Source organism: Anoplophora glabripennis, unplaced genomic scaffold (genome assembly GCF_000390285.2).
Source record: "Anoplophora glabripennis isolate ALB-LARVAE unplaced genomic scaffold, Agla_2.0 scaffold254, whole genome shotgun sequence".
NCBI classification, from domain to species: Eukaryota; Metazoa; Arthropoda; class Insecta; order Coleoptera; family Cerambycidae; genus Anoplophora; species Anoplophora glabripennis.
The window spans coordinates 672,598-690,553 of NW_019416482.1; the positions used below are offsets into that span (position 1 = coordinate 672,598).

General features: G+C 33.3%; 2 protein-coding genes across 3 annotated transcripts in view; one reads left to right on the forward strand and one right to left on the reverse strand.

Moving 5' to 3' along the window:
* LOC108908133 (DNA ligase 1-like) overlaps window positions 1-16,444 on the forward strand; it is a 69,721-nt gene extending 53,277 nt beyond the window's left edge. The window contains exons 5-7 of the mRNA XM_018712059.2: window positions 13,538-13,671; window positions 13,843-14,318; window positions 14,931-16,444. Of these exons, the coding sequence (XP_018567575.1) occupies window positions 13,538-13,671; window positions 13,843-14,318; window positions 14,931-16,321 (2,001 nt within the window). The 3' untranslated portion in view covers window positions 16,322-16,444. The remainder of the gene's footprint in view (window positions 1-13,537; window positions 13,672-13,842; window positions 14,319-14,930) is intronic.
* The window catches only part of LOC108908134 (beta-1,3-galactosyltransferase 1), a 29,197-nt gene continuing 18,264 nt past the window's right edge, over window positions 7,024-17,956 (reverse strand). The window contains exon 6 of one of the 2 annotated variants that reach the window (XM_018712066.2): window positions 7,024-7,419. In XM_018712066.2, the coding sequence (XP_018567582.1) occupies window positions 7,343-7,419 (77 nt within the window). In that variant the 3' untranslated portion in view covers window positions 7,024-7,342. Of the gene's footprint in view, window positions 7,420-10,377; window positions 10,574-17,956 lie in introns of those variants that run through there. The other variant, XM_018712065.2, reaches the window with a different exon arrangement.

Sequence of the window (17,956 nt, forward strand, 5' to 3'; positions counted from 1 at the left end):
TACTAATTGATCATGAGGGAAATGGTGGTAGGACAGGTATAATTTAAAGTAAAATATTCTTACATGGCAGTTTCGCTGATTTTAGTGTATGGCCGGCTTTAGGTGGTTCTATAATGGTCCTAAAAACATAATAAATATGGTTTCCACGGTGTTTTTGCATGCGTCGAGCACAAATACACGGCTACGTAGACAGAGTTCGTTTATTTACTCTGTTTACTGTGATATTACTTTATTATTATTATTAATTATTATTTTTGTCCCACAATGACTGCCTTTCATACTTAAGTCAAACATATTTTCGATTTATTTGATTGTCACAAATGTCATTGCTACACTCGTACGAACTAAATACTCCATACTCCAGTCGGGTTAGACAAAAAAAGGGCTTGACTGGGAAAAAATTAGGGACCACAATTTTATTGTTCTAACCTTTAGGGGTGGTCAATAGTAGTGTAAATTCAGAATCGCGACTGAATTCCACCCCTGCGTCAGCCGCCATCTTGAATTTAAGGAAAAATCGTTTTTGCTCAATATCTCGTCCATTTTCAACTTTACAACAAAAATGGTAAGGTCTTAAGTTGTTGGAAATGCGATTTCCTACAACTTCTTTTATTACAAATTTTATCGTGCGATCGATATTTTTCAAGTTAAGGGGGAAAATAGTGACAAAGTATAATTATTGAATTATCTCGTTTGTTATTGACTTTACGACATAAATATACATAAACAAAGTTGGAAAGAATTATATTTTCTACAATTTTGATCTCTTTGATTTTTTCGCTACTACCAACATTTAAGGTCCTACGCTTGCGGAGACGTCAGGCCTATGGAATGTTGATCCCTTGAGTTTAGTTAGGCTTGCCATAGGCGTAGGACCTTAAATTTTGGTAGTAGCGAAAAAATCAAAGAGATCAAAATTGTAGAAAATATAATTCTTTCCAACTTTGTTTATGTACATTTATGTCGTATAGTCAATAACAAAAGAGATAATTCAATAATTATACTTTGTCACTATTTTCCCCCTTAACTTGAAAAATATCGATCGCACGATAAAATTTGTAATTAAAGTAGTTGTAGGAAATCGCATTTCCAACAACTTAAGTTCTTACCATTTTTGTTGTCATCAAGTTGAAAATGGCCGAGATATTGAGCAAAAACGATTTTTCCTTAAATTCAAGATGACGGCTGACGCAGGGGTGGAATTCAGTCGCCATTCTGAATTTACACTACTATTAAAGGTTAGAATAATAAAATTGTGGTCCCTAATTTTTTCCCGGTTAAATGACAACCCGACTGGGCTACCAGTCGAATTAAGTAGTAGTACATTATAAAACGAACGAGGAAAAATCAGTTTTCGAAAATTGCGCCTTATTATTGCAAAAAGCGATGGATGTTGATGAAATTTATGCAAAAGACGGTTAATCCAGTGGTCAACATGTGAATTAAAGGCAGATTCGACTGATAGTGACAGCTTCAAGTTAATTTCGTTTGTTTTTTTGCAACTATGAAATTGTTTAATTGCTAAACGTTAATTTTATAAATTATAGTCCAGACGATAGGTATCTGTTTCAAAAAGTCCATATTTGGGTGAATCGTATACCACCGAGATTTTTGGCTTTAGTATAAATGACGGTTAACTTTGATCGGCTATAACTACGTAATTAAATGACCAAAAGCGTCTTTCCAATAACTTTTAAAACCTGTTTTAAAAAATTTGATTTGATTGAATATTCACAGTTATTCTAATCGTTTATAAGTACAAAAATTCGACCAATGTTTAAACAAGCACCAGAGCTCCTAATTGACAGATTCGAATTTTTCAAAAAGCATTTGAAAGCTTGAGAGCGTGATTAAATTTTCAAATATCTAAGGGCCTTGGTTTTTGCTGTGCAAAATTTTGGAAATTTGCAAATTTTTTTTTTCAAAATTTGGATTGCAAAATTATTATGCAAAATCTATAAAGCCGATTTTGATGAAATTTGGTGTGATGATTCGACATAACATGAAGTTTTCTTGAGCCAACTATGAAGGTCCTATACCCAATTTAAAGACCCCAAAAAAATTCCCTAAAAAGTAATGGTTTTTAACCCTATTTTTGGCGATTCTTTCGATTTTTACAATAATAATCATGATTTATTCGATTTGTAACTAGTCATATTTTGTAAAAAAATTAATTACAAACATTTTTCTTCTTCCATTTTCGCCTAAAATCAACTCTTGAAAAGATACATAATTAAATAGGAAGAGAAATATGACATTTTTCGAATTTTTTTGCATATTGTGCCGCCAAAAGTTAAGCCCACGTTTTTTTAATGCGCATATAAAACTTACCTACGCCTCTTTGTTCCAAAGATACCTTTTGTTATAATGTTAATTGTTAATTAATACATATAACAAATTATCTCTTTTTAGGGCACGTTTTAGATCTGACGACGTTGACTGCGCTGCTCCATGGCTACGGAAGCTTCTCGTAAAACTGTGGCCAGTGGTCAATTAGAAGGACTCTTTTGTCCTGTATATCTACTGATACAACTTTTTTTATCAAATCTAAATCTAACCTCAAAGACAAACGTTCCTTAATTATATCAAAATATAAATGTATCCCTGCGCAATTCTAAATTATTATAAAAACATTTACTTATATGGAACACGTGAATTCGTTTTGACGAAATACTGATTTAACATTTTCATGTTCTAAAGATAAGGAAATAAATGACATTAATTTGTTCTCTAATAATTTTGCTTGAAACTTAAACATTGAGAGACTTTTTCCAATGAAAACTAAAGTAGAACAGGGGCTTGATTTTTGAAAACAGGAGAATTAGTTCATTAGAGAAAATTACGTCATTTTCTCTTGACACGCAGATAATGTGATTTTTGAAATTTTCTTGTGGAATATTTTCTCTAGATATCAAGAGAAATAATTCCACAGGGTTTTGTCGGGGGAATTGGCGTTTTCTCCGAATAGTTTGAATCCAAATGTCATCTCATGCTCATGCGCGAAAAGTCACTTCATTCATTCGCTGTTCGAAGGTGCGTAATCATTTGAAATTTGTAATTTGTAATGGATCCAAATAATTTATTATTAATTCTAAATATAATGAATAATTTGCAAGCTGCAGAAATTGTAAACCATCCGCGACAACATTAATTAAACCATTTAAAGTTTCAGCAATATCTGACCACTGTTTTTGGGCCTTTTTGTGAGTGAAAGTAGAAGAAAACTTTCATTTTAAAAAGTTCTTCGTTGTTTCTAAGCATATTAATTTCTTTTTTGCGCTTTCGACGTGAACGAACGCTTCATCATAATTATAATAATATTAAATTTTTTGTGTTTTCAAATATACTTCTATTCAAATTGAAGTTATATTAAATTACTACGCATATCATGGAGATGTCTAGTCTCCCTGACAAATATAATGACATTTACAAAACAACCTTCAAAATCAAATCAAGTGACTAAACATCAGGGTCGCCAATAATGGCACTGAAATATTGAAGAAAACTCTGCCCGCTGATTGGTCAGTTGCAAATATATCTTCGACATACGGCATAAATTAAATTCTCTAGAGAATTGGATTCCTTCAACGTTCAAAAATAAGTGTTTAAGTTTTTAAGAGAAATTTGTCAGGTGAATTTTTTCTCTGGAGTATCAGTTCTCCTGTTTTCAAAAATCAAGCCCCTGATGATAAAATTTAATTACCAATTTTTCCGTTTACAAAAATCTACGGCCACAACTATTCAGCTTAGGCCGTTCGCGGCCGTATCACAAACCCCCGACGTGGTCTCTTGCCGCTGTCTTTACCCGGTGGAGTAGCTTATAAACCAAAGAACAGAGCGCAGACGGTAAAACCACACACATTGTCAATAAACGTATTTGTTTTCTTACGAATCCAAATCCAATGTAACCAGTGCCTAATGTAGAGTACGATGCTAATTCCACATTGCGTAACAACCTTAACTATGCTAATAGATTTGGAGAATCACGTCAAGTGTAAGTGTGATTGGGACAAAGATATTATGAAACTTATTTTCTTCCTTACGTAATAATTTTCTCCTCGCATAATATATGTGCGCAGGGTTTACGTATGATTACGTACGTGTTGTCCACTGGGCTATTATATTAGGACATAAGGAAACTGAATGTAGGAATTTGAATAAATCATTACAAAAATGCGGCTTAGCCCGCGAGTGGTTTAGGTATGTATAGGTCCAGATTAAAGATTTAACAAAAATTTTAAATATCGGTTTTTCTTTTCCTAGGCAAAAAATGGCGCACAAGAAATATTTTAAACGGGTGCTGCGCTAATTCGTAACGTCATTTAGTGCGATCGGGAATCCAAGATGAATGACAGGGTCAGGGTAGCCCAACAGCAAGAGCGTAGTAAATAACAAGAGTCTAAAGACAGTCAAATCCACTTTGTTTCATCAGATTGAGTTTTGTCTCGTTGGCATGGTAATTGTGACGAAAGACAGCCGAGAAGTAGGTCGTGTTGCCGGTCGCACTAAATGACGTCACAATGCATTTTTGATCACCTAAACCTTTAAGATTCACTGCCTGAAGTCAGAATTTCAAAATTCCAGATTGTGGATCCAATATGGCGGACAAAATTTTTGAAATTGAATCAAATTCGACCAAATTAGGTATACAGGGGTTTTCGGGGTCGCTGATTATTAATCCGAGATCAAATTTGCAAAATTCAAAATGGTGGATCCAAGATAACGGTGAAAATTTTAAAAATCAAAAATTCAAGAATTTTTTGGGAAAAACGAGCGTATCTTAAAATATTTACGTTAAGCAAGTAATTCTACTATCGCTCTATATGAAATCGCGAGTATTATGACATGTATCACCCAAAATCAAAGCTGAACTCATCTTGGAACTTTCTCAGTAACACGTTCTAATGATATACAAAAATTTTAACGAATTGCCAAAATGGGCGATATTTGGACTCTCTCTTTCAAGACAATTGTTTTCCAGATTTTAAATAAATAAAATAAAATATATCGATTTTGTAGTACGAAGATAGTGTTGTGCTTAAATTTTAGCTCGAATTTTAGTAATTATGAATCAGTAAAAATAGGAACTTTTAATCAAATTATGTATTTAAAAAATATGTAATTAAAGTTTCCAAAGATTCACGTCGTCCAAATAATCATACGTTTTAAAAATAATTTAGGTATTTACCAAAAAGCAACATATGCTCAAAATGTCCACCATTTTCGATGCACGTACGCCACCTTCGAATCCAATTTTCGCCCACTCCCTGGAAAACACCTCAAGAAAAGGAAATAGTGGTACGCAAGAAACACTCCGACACGGTCGAATCCAGATACCAACTGAATTGCGTATTGGTGGTTGCTGGACACCTTAGTACCTCGTAACCGCTGCGCTGTTGTCACATTGCTCGATATGAATTTTATCGAATTTTGAATTTATTACAACGCAATTTTTTAGAATTAAGCATAAAAAAGTTCAAGAAAGTGTATTTTATGGTACTTTATGCACGCAGTTATGTCAATTTTGATAATTTTTTCTCGAAAATGATTGAGTTTAGGACCATGTCAGTTTTTTTTGTTTATGTTAATGTATTCTATCGTCAAACTTCTAACATCCTGTATTTGCATTGTTGTCTAAATTCTAATATTAATTTATTTTGACTAAATGTAAATATCCGTCTCAAAGAAAAATCAATATAGTAAAAAAAATAAATCAATTTTTCTTTTTACCTTGATATCTTTACATGCTTGCTTAATTAGAGTATACATTTATAGATATTATAAATGAAACTAATGTATTTTTTTTAATAAAATGCTTACTAATTTCATCAGAACAATATTTTATTATAAATAAGAAAAAATGTTGCGTTATCTAGATTTTTTTAAATGCTTTCTTATTCAAAAATTTAAAAGTATTTTAAAATTTTTGCTGATTAGAATATAATTTTTTTAAACAAAAATCCTGCAGAATATCTAAATCGAACTTAATAGGTATTCACACAAGTAAAAATTAATAGAAGAATTTTTTGGCCAAAATTTGAAATATATTTTTCTTCGTCATTCTAAACACATTCAGTATCTTTAGTTATTATTTATTATTGGCAAACATAGCGGCTAGAACTCTGTATGTCCTAGATTTTAACAAACGTTCAATGTTTCCATTTTTTACAATTCAATTTTTTGCCGGAAAATTTAAACCCTAGCCTAAATATTTTTTTTATTGAGCCATATGGTACGCGCATATTTGCCAAAACTCAAAAGGAACTTCATCTAAGTGATCCCAAATAACTTGAATCACATGTGAGATTAGCTAAATTGAAAACCTCCACTCATTTTAACCTCAATTTGTCTCTTCGTAGCAAGACATGCGATGACATGGGAGATAAATGTATTTATAACTAATTTATTGCAGCACTTGGCTCCGTTATAGCAATTTACGGATGCTTAGATAATTAAAACAGGTATCGATCTAAACAAAAAAAGCCATCCTCGTTTATCACAGCGCCATCGAAGCTTATTATATATTTCAGATAACATCTCGACTCTCCAGCAACTTGTTTACAAATTTGATCGATCAAAATACCAACACAGCATGGTCACTTTCATTTACCAGAGACCCGGCCTCTCGTTACATTGTACTCGGCCTATTCAATTTCACTTGCTCTACTTGGGTGAAAGTGAGCAGCGCCGGACAATAGCTCCTAGTTTGAAGGTCGCTTTTTCCGATCGTAATTATGATTCGGTTGCTCAAAACTACGGCGTCGGCGTACCACTTTTCGCCCGACGAAGTAGAACATAGTGATTACGATCTAGAGTTACGTAACTCGTACTTATTACGTGTTAATTATGTGGCCAGAAAAATTTCGTCGGGAAATGGCTAGCAACCGGTGTTTATGTAACCCTCTGGGCAGTTAATTTTATTTTCGTGCAAGCCCAGTGTAAGAATAATAAAAAGATTTAGAGTAAAATATTTATTTGTAAAATTGGAACACTTGGTTCAAAACGTCATAAAATATTTGAAGTAATAGTGGTTTTTAAGGTCTCTTAATATACATCAGTCACGAGAACGTTCAGTTCTGAATAGTTCTATCAGTGTCAACTCAAAAAATAATTTAAATAGCGCCATCTACACTCATCAGGTGTCGCTCCGAACCTGAACCGTTTGTCTTTCTTCTGTCGTTTGGAATTGGAACGTGTATCGGATATGAAGTTTCTCCACTTGATGTCTTGCTTCTCTAGAAATGGTAACAGTTTACGTAATAAAACATTAAACATTTTGAAATATTGAACAAATTTGGTTCCATATTCTATCTCTTCCTTAAATAATGTGACAAATTCTCCTTTACTTCCTCTTTTTTTCATGCACCATGCTCCCATTTGGTTTCTTTGGTTTGCGCTCTTCCTCTTCTTCTTCCTCCTCTACAATTATAACAATGACAGTTAATTCTTCTTTTATAAACTTCATCTTGACCATGAAGACTACACAAGGAGCCCGAATTCCATGTAAACAAAAATCTTAGAAAAATAAGAGGGCGCTAGTGTCCCATATGTATCGTTAAATTGTTTTCGAAACTTTTTATTTACCATTATAAAAACAAATTGTAATAATTATTGACTTCACTTCTAGTTTTTAGGTTAGTATACCTCCCCGATATATCTAATAAACTCATTACAAAATAAAATTGGTTATTTGCTTACTTCACTCGTATTTATTATGCTACATTCACTTGGGACATATGGAACACTAGCGCCACCCCAACTTCTGCCATTTCTTGGACAAATTTTGTCAATTTTCCCATATGAGTTCGTGCTCCTTGTCTATTCTCCCTTGTCTTGACGATCAGTAAATTGAACCTGACTGGATCTATTTGAATCATAGACCTAGTAATTGCGTCAAGAGACGAAGTGGAGAAAAAAATGAATTTCATAGGTACGAAAGAAGTTATGATAGTACCAACATGTTTATACTTTTTGCATCTTTCTGAAAATAATGACCAAGTAGAGTTGCCTCCGATGATAACTTATTAGATGATATTATTTCCCCCATCCTCAAAATAAAATGTCATTTTAACGTCCAATTTTGCCGCTTTTAAATGTGTTACTCTTCAAATTATTTTTTAACATCAAACCGAATATAACGAAAAAGTTTTAACTGAAATGTGCTTAGCAAAAATTCTCTTCAAATAATATGTTGAACGAAGAAAGCATCGACATAGTTTCAATTTATACAGTTCTGCAAAGCAAGAAAATATGAAATATTTGAAACAACTACGTCAGAAGAGCTTGCAGTAATTTTAACCGATCGAGTTTACGATATGAGGAAAATAAATGGAGAAATACATAAATAAGGCATTATAAAAACTATTTGGAATATTATAGCTAAAACAATTCAAATATTGTACTGTTACATTAGGCCAGTAATAATAATAAACCCTTTTACATACCTACAATACTGGAAAAAATGTTTTTTTTTGTCTTTTATATTATTTTTATAGTCTGAATACGGCCCAACAAAAAAAAGCGGTAGTAAGAAATCGAGTATAACTAGCTGATTGGTTGAATTAAATGTGGCGCGCTGCAGTCGAAATTCTGTAAACGAAGCTTAAGCCCTTACTAGCTCCATCTCTCTCGCACACGTCTGCGCAATTGCCTTTTATATAGGCAAAATGACAGTTGGGCGAGTTCAGTAGTTTATAAGGTCTATGGTTTGAATATACATTTGATCAGGCACTAATGTCTCTGTGAGACTGTCAAAATAATATTTCAGTAAAACGTTTGGGAAGGATATTAGGCAAATCCTCTGCGATTGCAATTTGCATTTTATTTAATGTTGAGTTTATTTTTAAAATAAAATTAGTGAATCTTTCTACAGTTCGCATATTTAAGATCATTATCAATTTCAATTTCTTGTTTTCGCTTTTTTACACTGCGCATTCTCACGGCATCATTCAACGATATATCTGCATTTCGCGCTCGAATTGTTAATCATACGATATTCTTGATTTACTCGTTTATGACTATCCCGATTCTTAACGGATTGGCAACTAACACTCGCATACGATTCCATTTTTTAAAATAGGTACACTGAAATAATTAAAATGAGACAATAATAAAAAGTTTTTCCAACTTGCACGCCTATAACACGAAAGGAAATGCTTAAGTTGGAAACTGGCAAAACGGGATATAAACAACCTATGTACAGAATACGTGTAAAAAAATATTTTATCAAGTTAAGAAGTATTGGACTATTGTGACGTCAGGCACACAGTAGGTATTTTGTAAAGTGTCTATTAACCAAATCTTATTAAAATGTGTAATATCGTAAAAGTGATATGAAGTGATAAACAATGATGAATTTATAAAAAGATCTTATATTAGTGTTAATTTAACGGTAACTTAATAAAGTTTATAAAATTAAGCCCTAGCTTATTTATTTATTTACCTAGTTTACAAAAATTTGGTTTTACCTTAATGTTAAGAATTGGTCATCGAATGATTAGACTTTTTCGCATGCGTTCTTGTTGTAGTTTTAATCAAAGAAATTAATATATAGAACTTTCAACGTCAAGTCCTAAGACCTTCTTAGAACTAGGTTAGAATTTTTGTAAACCGAGATATTGAAAACTGTTTGTTTTAGGGCAAAGACTTTTTTTATAAACTCATCATAAAATAGGGTGTCCCATAATTCTATTGCCAAACTTCTAGGAGGTGTTTGTTGGCCAAAATTAACACAAAAATTTTGAATGAACGAATGAACTAAATGTCAATTATGATTCCTTACAACCTTGCAAAGATATAGCAGCTTCAATACGGTATACTGAGAATCTTTTTTTTTTTCATCTTCCAAATAAAGTTATCAGTACCGAATTTCAACTATGTTTTTGGCCGTTGGGTTGCGTGGCTAGTTTTTGATAAAGTTTTTTTTCTCTAGAAGGTAGGCATTCGAATTAAAAGACGCCCTGTATAAAATATGTATCTTCTACTACTATGGTAAGTAGCTATAACACACCGATTTGCCTTTGTAAATAATTCTGTTTTTTTTTTCTTTTACTAGAAAGCATGGGTATCTCTGTCTGACTAAAATCTAAACTTTCCCCCCGGCCGTTCTGCAAAAATTAACAAGGCCGCCCCTAAATATTTCGGAGGTATGTAAAATTCTTATTTTTAATTCTACCTCATGAAGGCTTCACTGACTTAACTCAGCTTTTTGCACTCATTTCTAATCATACTTCGCACCTACATCATACTAACCTCTTTTCGTCATCAAAGCATTACATTTTTTAATAAAATCAAACACGAAGTTACTGTTGTGAAAATATACGTATCAATTTAATTTATGTTCCAAATAAAATTACATACAGATAATTGTATAAGTCATAGTACATATTACTCATTGGAGTATTTAGAATCTTCTTGTAATACATTCAATCTTCCTTTCGTACGACGTCCATATTTTCAGTATTCATTTCTTTCATCGTCTCCAGTAATACTGTATCTTCCTTTTCCTCCACAAAAGTAGAGGTTATATACGGAAAGATGGGTTCATATATTCTAATAACATTAACTGTCACCCCTAAAACAAAAAACGATGATTCAAAAAAATGTCGTAATGGCTCCTACATGCTGCGGTGTGTATGGCCAGCTTTATCTTAAAATCAAGTTACAATCTGGTATACAGGGTGATTAAGATCTTATCCAAAAAAATTCTGGAAAAAGGGCAGTTCGAAAATGATTTAAAAATACACTTCTGCACGGCACTGGAAACTGGTCCACTGTAAAACCTGACCTTGCACAATGCAACCGGCATGGCAGTCTGATAAAAACGGACAAAAGAAGCAAGGAAAGAAATAGATAGAATTTTATAGCACTTATTTTATATCGGCAAATTCAACTGATTTTGCCTTTATTGTTATTATAAATAAAATTAATTTGTGTTTTTAAATAATAAAATCATTTGACATACCCGATGTTACAACAATTGTTCAAAATTTCATTTAGGTCCGTCTTACTCAGTTTCCACGAACTAACACAAATGCTGTCTTGTTTCACCATAACACAAACGCTTCGCCATAATACAAATGTTGTCTTGCTTCACCATAAATTAAAACGATATCCATCAACTCCGAGTTGCTATACACGCCAACCATTTTTGACACTAACTACTAAAAAACTATTGTAAACACTATGGCAACGACGATTGCAAAATCGGATTTCAGTATTCTCAGTCGCTGAGGCCACTAGCTCTCCACGCGTATTGCGAATGACACTAAAGACTATACAGTTGTACAGCTAGATAGTGGTTGAATGTACTATAACTTCAATAATTATTTTCTCGGAAACTATAAGGATTTTACAAATTTTTTTTTTACGATATTGTCTCCATTTCTCATGCCGCATCTATTCCCAAATTTTTTTGGAAAAGTTGTGAATCACCCTGTATATATATATTTTTATTATTATTTGATTTACAAACTTCCTATTAGACACTAATATGTCTATTTGCATATCTAGTCTAATAATATAAAAATTTTTTATTTAAAAATAGAAAATACACTAATTTAAAAAATTTCAACTATTTTATAGGTAGTATCTACATTAACAATATTATTCATGGCTAAGTTTGATAAAATTCCGTGTCTAACAACCAAGGAAATAACAAAACTGATATTACACCATATTATTATGGGTTATTATTTTAGTAGTCGATATANTCCAATGATGCCACTCTGGTATGTGTTGCCATATAGTTGTAAGTTGAAAGCGATGTTTATATTTATATATTATGTAGGAAAAAGGGAGAAGGGACAGGCAGTCTGTAGAATGATTGTAAAGAGAGCAGACGTTTAATATTCAATAAATATTGTTTTACAGTTTTATTTATACGTTCGTTTGTTAATCAACCCCAAGACGTTATATAATGTTAATTTTTCCGATACTTCTTAAGTTTTCGTATTATAACTACACGCTAGGGCAACCAGTGGCGTATAAGTACAGACCCCAAAATACCTACTTTATCATCAGGTAACTCCAGTCTGTTCAGTTTCGTACAGTAAGTTTCCCTATATTTTGCGCCTAACCTACAGCTTCTCTTTTCAAAACAGAAAAAAATGTTAAATATAAAAGTTGTATATATTTTTTTTATAACAATTTTGTATAATATCAAACAAATGAACATAGCAAAGGTGTCAAAATAAACCATATTTTGCCTTTTTTAACAGAAAACCATGTGCACTTATATGGATATAATACTACCTATGGTATGACAGTGATATATAGTGTTTTGGGAAAAGGTACCATAAATTCAGGGGCTGGTAGAAAGTAAACTAACACGATTTTTTCCTATGGGCATGGTTGTCTTTTGTTTTTGAGATGCATGGTGTCGAATATGATTCTTTGAAATCAAATTTTAGCTATACTCAAAAAAATAATTTAATTAATGCATTAAAATTTAGTACCGACAAATTTTTTAAAGTTCTAAATGTATGTTGTTCCTTTCTGCCAGAGGTCGTTAGTTACAGTCTTCCCTGTGACATTTGACGATATACTTTTTTTGAGGTTAGGTTTTTTACAGAATGTGTCGTATATTCTGATGTAAAATTTCAGTTTGCATAAAAAAGTATTGTCGTTAAAACCTCTGAAAACACACAGTTTTTGAAAAAATTCAGTTGGCTGTCCACCACCATTTATTCTTTAATATAAATACGTGGTGTCCAGAAACGCAAGGGTCCTTTTACAAGGGTAGCTTCCTTGAATCAAAATAAACCGATTTCGATTAAGTAACCTTAATACAATTTCGTTTCCTTAAAAAGTTATCGACCTTCAAAACAGTTTTTTAAATTCATTTTAATTAGGTAATAGTAGTAACAACTTTTTAAGGAAGCACAATTGTACTAAGGTAATTGGTTTATTTTCATCTAAAAGAAGTTGCCCTTGAGATACGGCCCACTCGTTTCTGGATGGTACATTAAAAAGTACCTACTAGGACAATCAAAACGGTAACTTTCGGAAATTTTAACAAGAATATATTTTTTGTGTAAAATGAAATTTGAAATGGTTACAAACTAATAACACTGACGTATTAGCACTCTCCCAGAAACCTAACTCCAAAATTTGGTTTTCAAAGATCATCTTTGATGCTCTGTATCTAAAAAACAAATAACCTTGGTCTATAAGAAAAACTGTTTTTATTTTTTTGATCTGTCAACTACTGAATTTTTGGTATTTTTCTACCAAAACATCCTGTATAATGAGTCTATCTTTTATAGTAGTAGTTATGGCACAATTATTTGGCCATATTTCCCTTACTCTTAGTGATAGACCTATCAAATCTTTATTACTGTAATCATAATAATAATAAAAAAAGAAACGAATATAGATTTATTTAATGTTTATTTGTTTGATCTGATACAAAATCCTGGGTCTTCATGAGCATTGACACAATTTTTATATTTAAAAATTACAGCAGTATCTCCCTAATTATAACTTTGCAACTGAATGAGAGTAAAATGTATTTTGATAAGCTTTGATATTGTTTCAGGTATATCACCATTGCCTTTATGGTACAAGGTACGATTTTCTATGTGCCAACTATACTGCCTTTGACCAAAAGACATTCATCTGCCACTTCGCTTCTGAAGTTGACTGTGCCAATTCTAAGAAATTTTGGCATAGGTGAGACTCGATTTCATTTTTTATACTAGATATAATTTATTAAACAGTAGAATGAATTTGTTGCTATTTTTTGAAACGATCGTTTTTCATTTTAATTGTTTGCTATTTTCCAAATTGACCTGATATAGTTTTTTCACTTACTCTGACTCTTATAAATTTACTTATATATAGGAATGACGCCCTGTATAAAGCAGTAACCACGACCACTGTCAAACCGTTTGTGATTTACACCACGGCTCCCCCTCTTCCAGCAATACCAGTCGTACCCGTTCAGCCTGCCCCTCTACCCCCCACAGGTCCGGGTTCGAGGAGACCTGTTGGAGGAAGAAGAAGACCTTTTAGAAGAAGAAGACCTCAGTATGACTACTACGATGACGAATATTACGATGACTATGAGGAGAGACCGAGGTCGAACAGAGGGAGAAAAAGGCCTAGACCACGACCTAGGCCTGTCTATGATGACGACTATGAAGAAGACTACGAGGACGATAGGTACCAGAGGAGGGGTGGGGGGAGTAGAAGGGAAGAAGGGAGGAGGCCTTATGATAGAAGATCAGGGAATAGAAGAAGGAATAAAGACAGAGTTAAGGAGGAATATGAAGATGAAGAAACTGATGGCAGACTTGAAGATGAAGATTTTGGCTTGGGTAAAAATTCACTCAGCTCCCTAATGAATCAGACTATCTGTAATTTTATTAGGAAAAACTATACAATTTTTTAATTTTTAGTCAATGTTTCGACATTATTTGACTATACAGGGTGTTTCTTGTCTATTGAGAAAAACTTTAATGAGACATTTCTTGCCAAAAAGTAAGGAAGGTCTTCTGTAGAAACTTATTTCCAAAAACATTTGCTATTGGAGCTATCTATACCCCCTTAAAGGGGTAACTTAAAAATCAGACTATTTTATTTCTCACAGAATGCAATTGGGGATGTTACTTTATCCTATCAAAGGCTTTTCTACACCGATATTTTTAATCATCTGTGACCCTCGAAAGGGTTGAATATTGCCCTCCAAAAGGGTGTAATTTCGACAGCAGACATTTTTGAAAACAAGTTTATATAGAGGACTCCCTTATTTTTTGACAAGAAATCACTTCTTAAAGTTAATCACAATATTAAAGAAACATTGCATTCTGAAGATGATGTGAAATAATACCGAAACGTTGGCCAAGAATTAAAAAACTGTGTTGTAAGTAAATTTTTATGATTCTCACCCCTGTTAAATGCCCTTGGTATTGACACACGCTTCATTGCAGGTACTAGAAGGAAACCAACTGACAGGAAAAGGCCAGAGGATGGTGAAGAAGAAAGATATTCTGTAAACAGAAAGCGTCGTCCATTCGCTGAAAGACCTGAAGAATATGACAAACCAGCTCCCAGAAAAGGTCAGAGAAGGCCCCCTAAAGATGACTATGAAGACGACCTAGAGGAGGAAGACGCTAGAAGTTATGAAAGGCCTAGAAAAACTACTGATCGAAGAAGTAAACCTAGGGATGATACCAGAGCAATCATAAAACCTGTCAGTGGGACTATCTATGACCGTCCTCGCGTGGCGCCTAGAATCAAACTGCCAGTGCCTAAAAATGAAGCCGACAAGTACGCATATAAGCCTGTGGAAACACAAGCTACGGCAATTTCTCAGGAACATGAAGAAGATTATTATGATGATTACGAAGAACCTGTACCGGCCCAAAAAAATTCTAAAAAGCAGCAGTCCAGAGACAGAGATGAAGATACTAGGAAGCAAACGTCGTCTTTATCAAGACCACGAAGGCCTGATCCGTATGACATTGAAGACAGACCTGTAACAAAAGTAAACAGAGACAGAACTAAAAGACCCGTTTCAAAAGACTACTATGATGATTACGAAGAAGAGGAAGAAGAAAAAGAAATTCACAGACCGTCCGCAATGCGAAACAGTGAGAAAAGAACTAAACTTTTATCTGCTACAAGTACCACCACATCAACTACCGCAGCTCCCTTGGAGAAAGTTGAGCAACCAGTTGTGCGCTTAGTTAAAAGGCCTTTTTTACCCAGTAGAGGCGGAAACCCATTTGCAGCTAGAGGCCTGCAACCAGTCGGAAACAAAGCTATGGCAAAAATACCTGAGAAAGTTCTTGGAGAAGATATTCAGCAGGATAATATCAGAAAAGAAGAGGAACCTTACGATACAGAACCAGAGACATTCAAACCTTCGGTGGCTATTAATAGTGACGATTTCCGTCAACGAACTACAGAGTTACGTAAACCTTATCAGTCACAGAATTTTGCTGGCCCTAGAACTACGCAAAAACCGAAGTTGCCTGAGCGCAACCCTTTGGATATAAATGAAGAAGACTATGATGTCACCCTTAACGATGCTCTTAACCCAACACTGCCAAATATCCCTATAAGGGGGTCCCCAGCTGGGTTTAGTACTGGGGGTGATTATTCGTATGTCGAAGTGCAACGACCTAGGTATAGTTTAGATCCCGCAGCGAGTCCGACTAGTTCCGAGTATAATTATCAGACAAAGCCTTTGAGGCAGACGTTTCAGCCACAACGCGAGCAATTCACCCACACAAACGTCGACTACACAGGGCAGTACAGCAACTACAGACCTCGACAGGTGCAACAGCAGACAGAGGTGTACTACTCAAGATATTAAAATACTCAAAGCCATATAGGTTACGATTAGATGTAATTTGTTAGGAATATTTAATTTTGCTATTTATAGTCGTGATGGTTGTGTAAATTGTTATTGAAATTAATAAAAAAAAATTAAAACTTCTAGGTTTTATTTTAATTCTTTTGTATTATAACTAGCTCGCTAATTATTTATTTAAATTTAGTTTTGTCTATATACCATCGCTACTGCTTTATGTGTTTACACTATCATTTTTTTTATAGCTATAGATATATTAGTACAGAACTAATAAATAATTTATGCAAAATGCCAAATAAATTTTAACATAATTAATTCAGTTGGGTTTTCTATAGTGGGTGCTTACAAACTTGGAGTGAATAAAACGGGGTATGTAAACTCGATTGCAGAAATAATATTTACAGATGCAATAATTTTCGTTTTTTAATACGTACCGTCTTGCCGCCTGATCTGATGGAAACTTTTTTGGAACTGCTGATTCTATCAAACACTCCGTCATTGTTTAAAAGTGTTGGTGCATGGTTAGTTGGAAAAGATGTGCAGCTATGTCGCGTTTTTAATCATCATTAATTCATTGTTACTACAGGGTGTAAGAAGTTTGACTGCCATTACTTCAGCATGAGATAGAGTAATCATAAATGAACAAAAAGGTTGTATCTTACAGGGGCGTAAGGTTAACAATTTTCAAAATTCAGCGAGTATTAATATTGGGTAGTTTCATCACAAAGTGACAACAACGCTTAACCTAACGCTACACAGCTGGTACATATCACGTGTGCACGCGGCAGATTTGTCCTACGGAAAAAATGTAAACAACTATTATTGTGAAACATTTAGTAAATTGTATTCATTTTGTAGTATGAAGATCGTGTTGTGCTTAAATTTTAGCTCGAATTTTAGTAATTATGAATCTCTTAAAACAGGAACTTAACTTTTAATCAAATTTGAAAAATATGTAATTAAAGTACCATAAGATTCACGTTATTCAAATAATCATACATAATAAAAATAATTTAGGGACTTACCAAAAAGCAAAATTCAGTAATTTTTAAACGAACAAGTACAAAACAAACTACAACATATCCTCACCACCATTTTCGATGCACGCACGACACCTTCGAATCCAATTTTCGCGCATTCGCTGGAAAACAATGTAAGAAAAGAAAATAGTGGTACGTAAAAAACACTTAGACAGAGTCCAATTCCAGATACCAACTGAATTGCGTATTGCTGGACAGCTTAGTACCTCGTTGTTATCCGCCGCGCCGTTGTCACATTGCTCGATATGAATTTTAAGGAATTTTAAATTTATTACAGAATTAGAATTAAGCATAAAGAAGTTCAAAAAAATGATAAACATTGTATTTTATGGTGTTCTATGTACGCAATTATGTCAATATTCCTTAATTAATTCATCGTATATCAAATTGGAGATTTTGATAACTTTTTTCTCGGAAATAGTTGAGTTTAGAACTCGTGTCATAAGATTTTTTGTTTATTTTAATGTATTCTAATGTCTGTTAAAATTAAGGCATCAAACTTCTAACACCTTATATACTGATAGGCAATTTCAGTTGCAAACAGTTAAAATAAGAATCTATAATAAATTACTTCAGTTAAAAGTACTGATAATTTTGA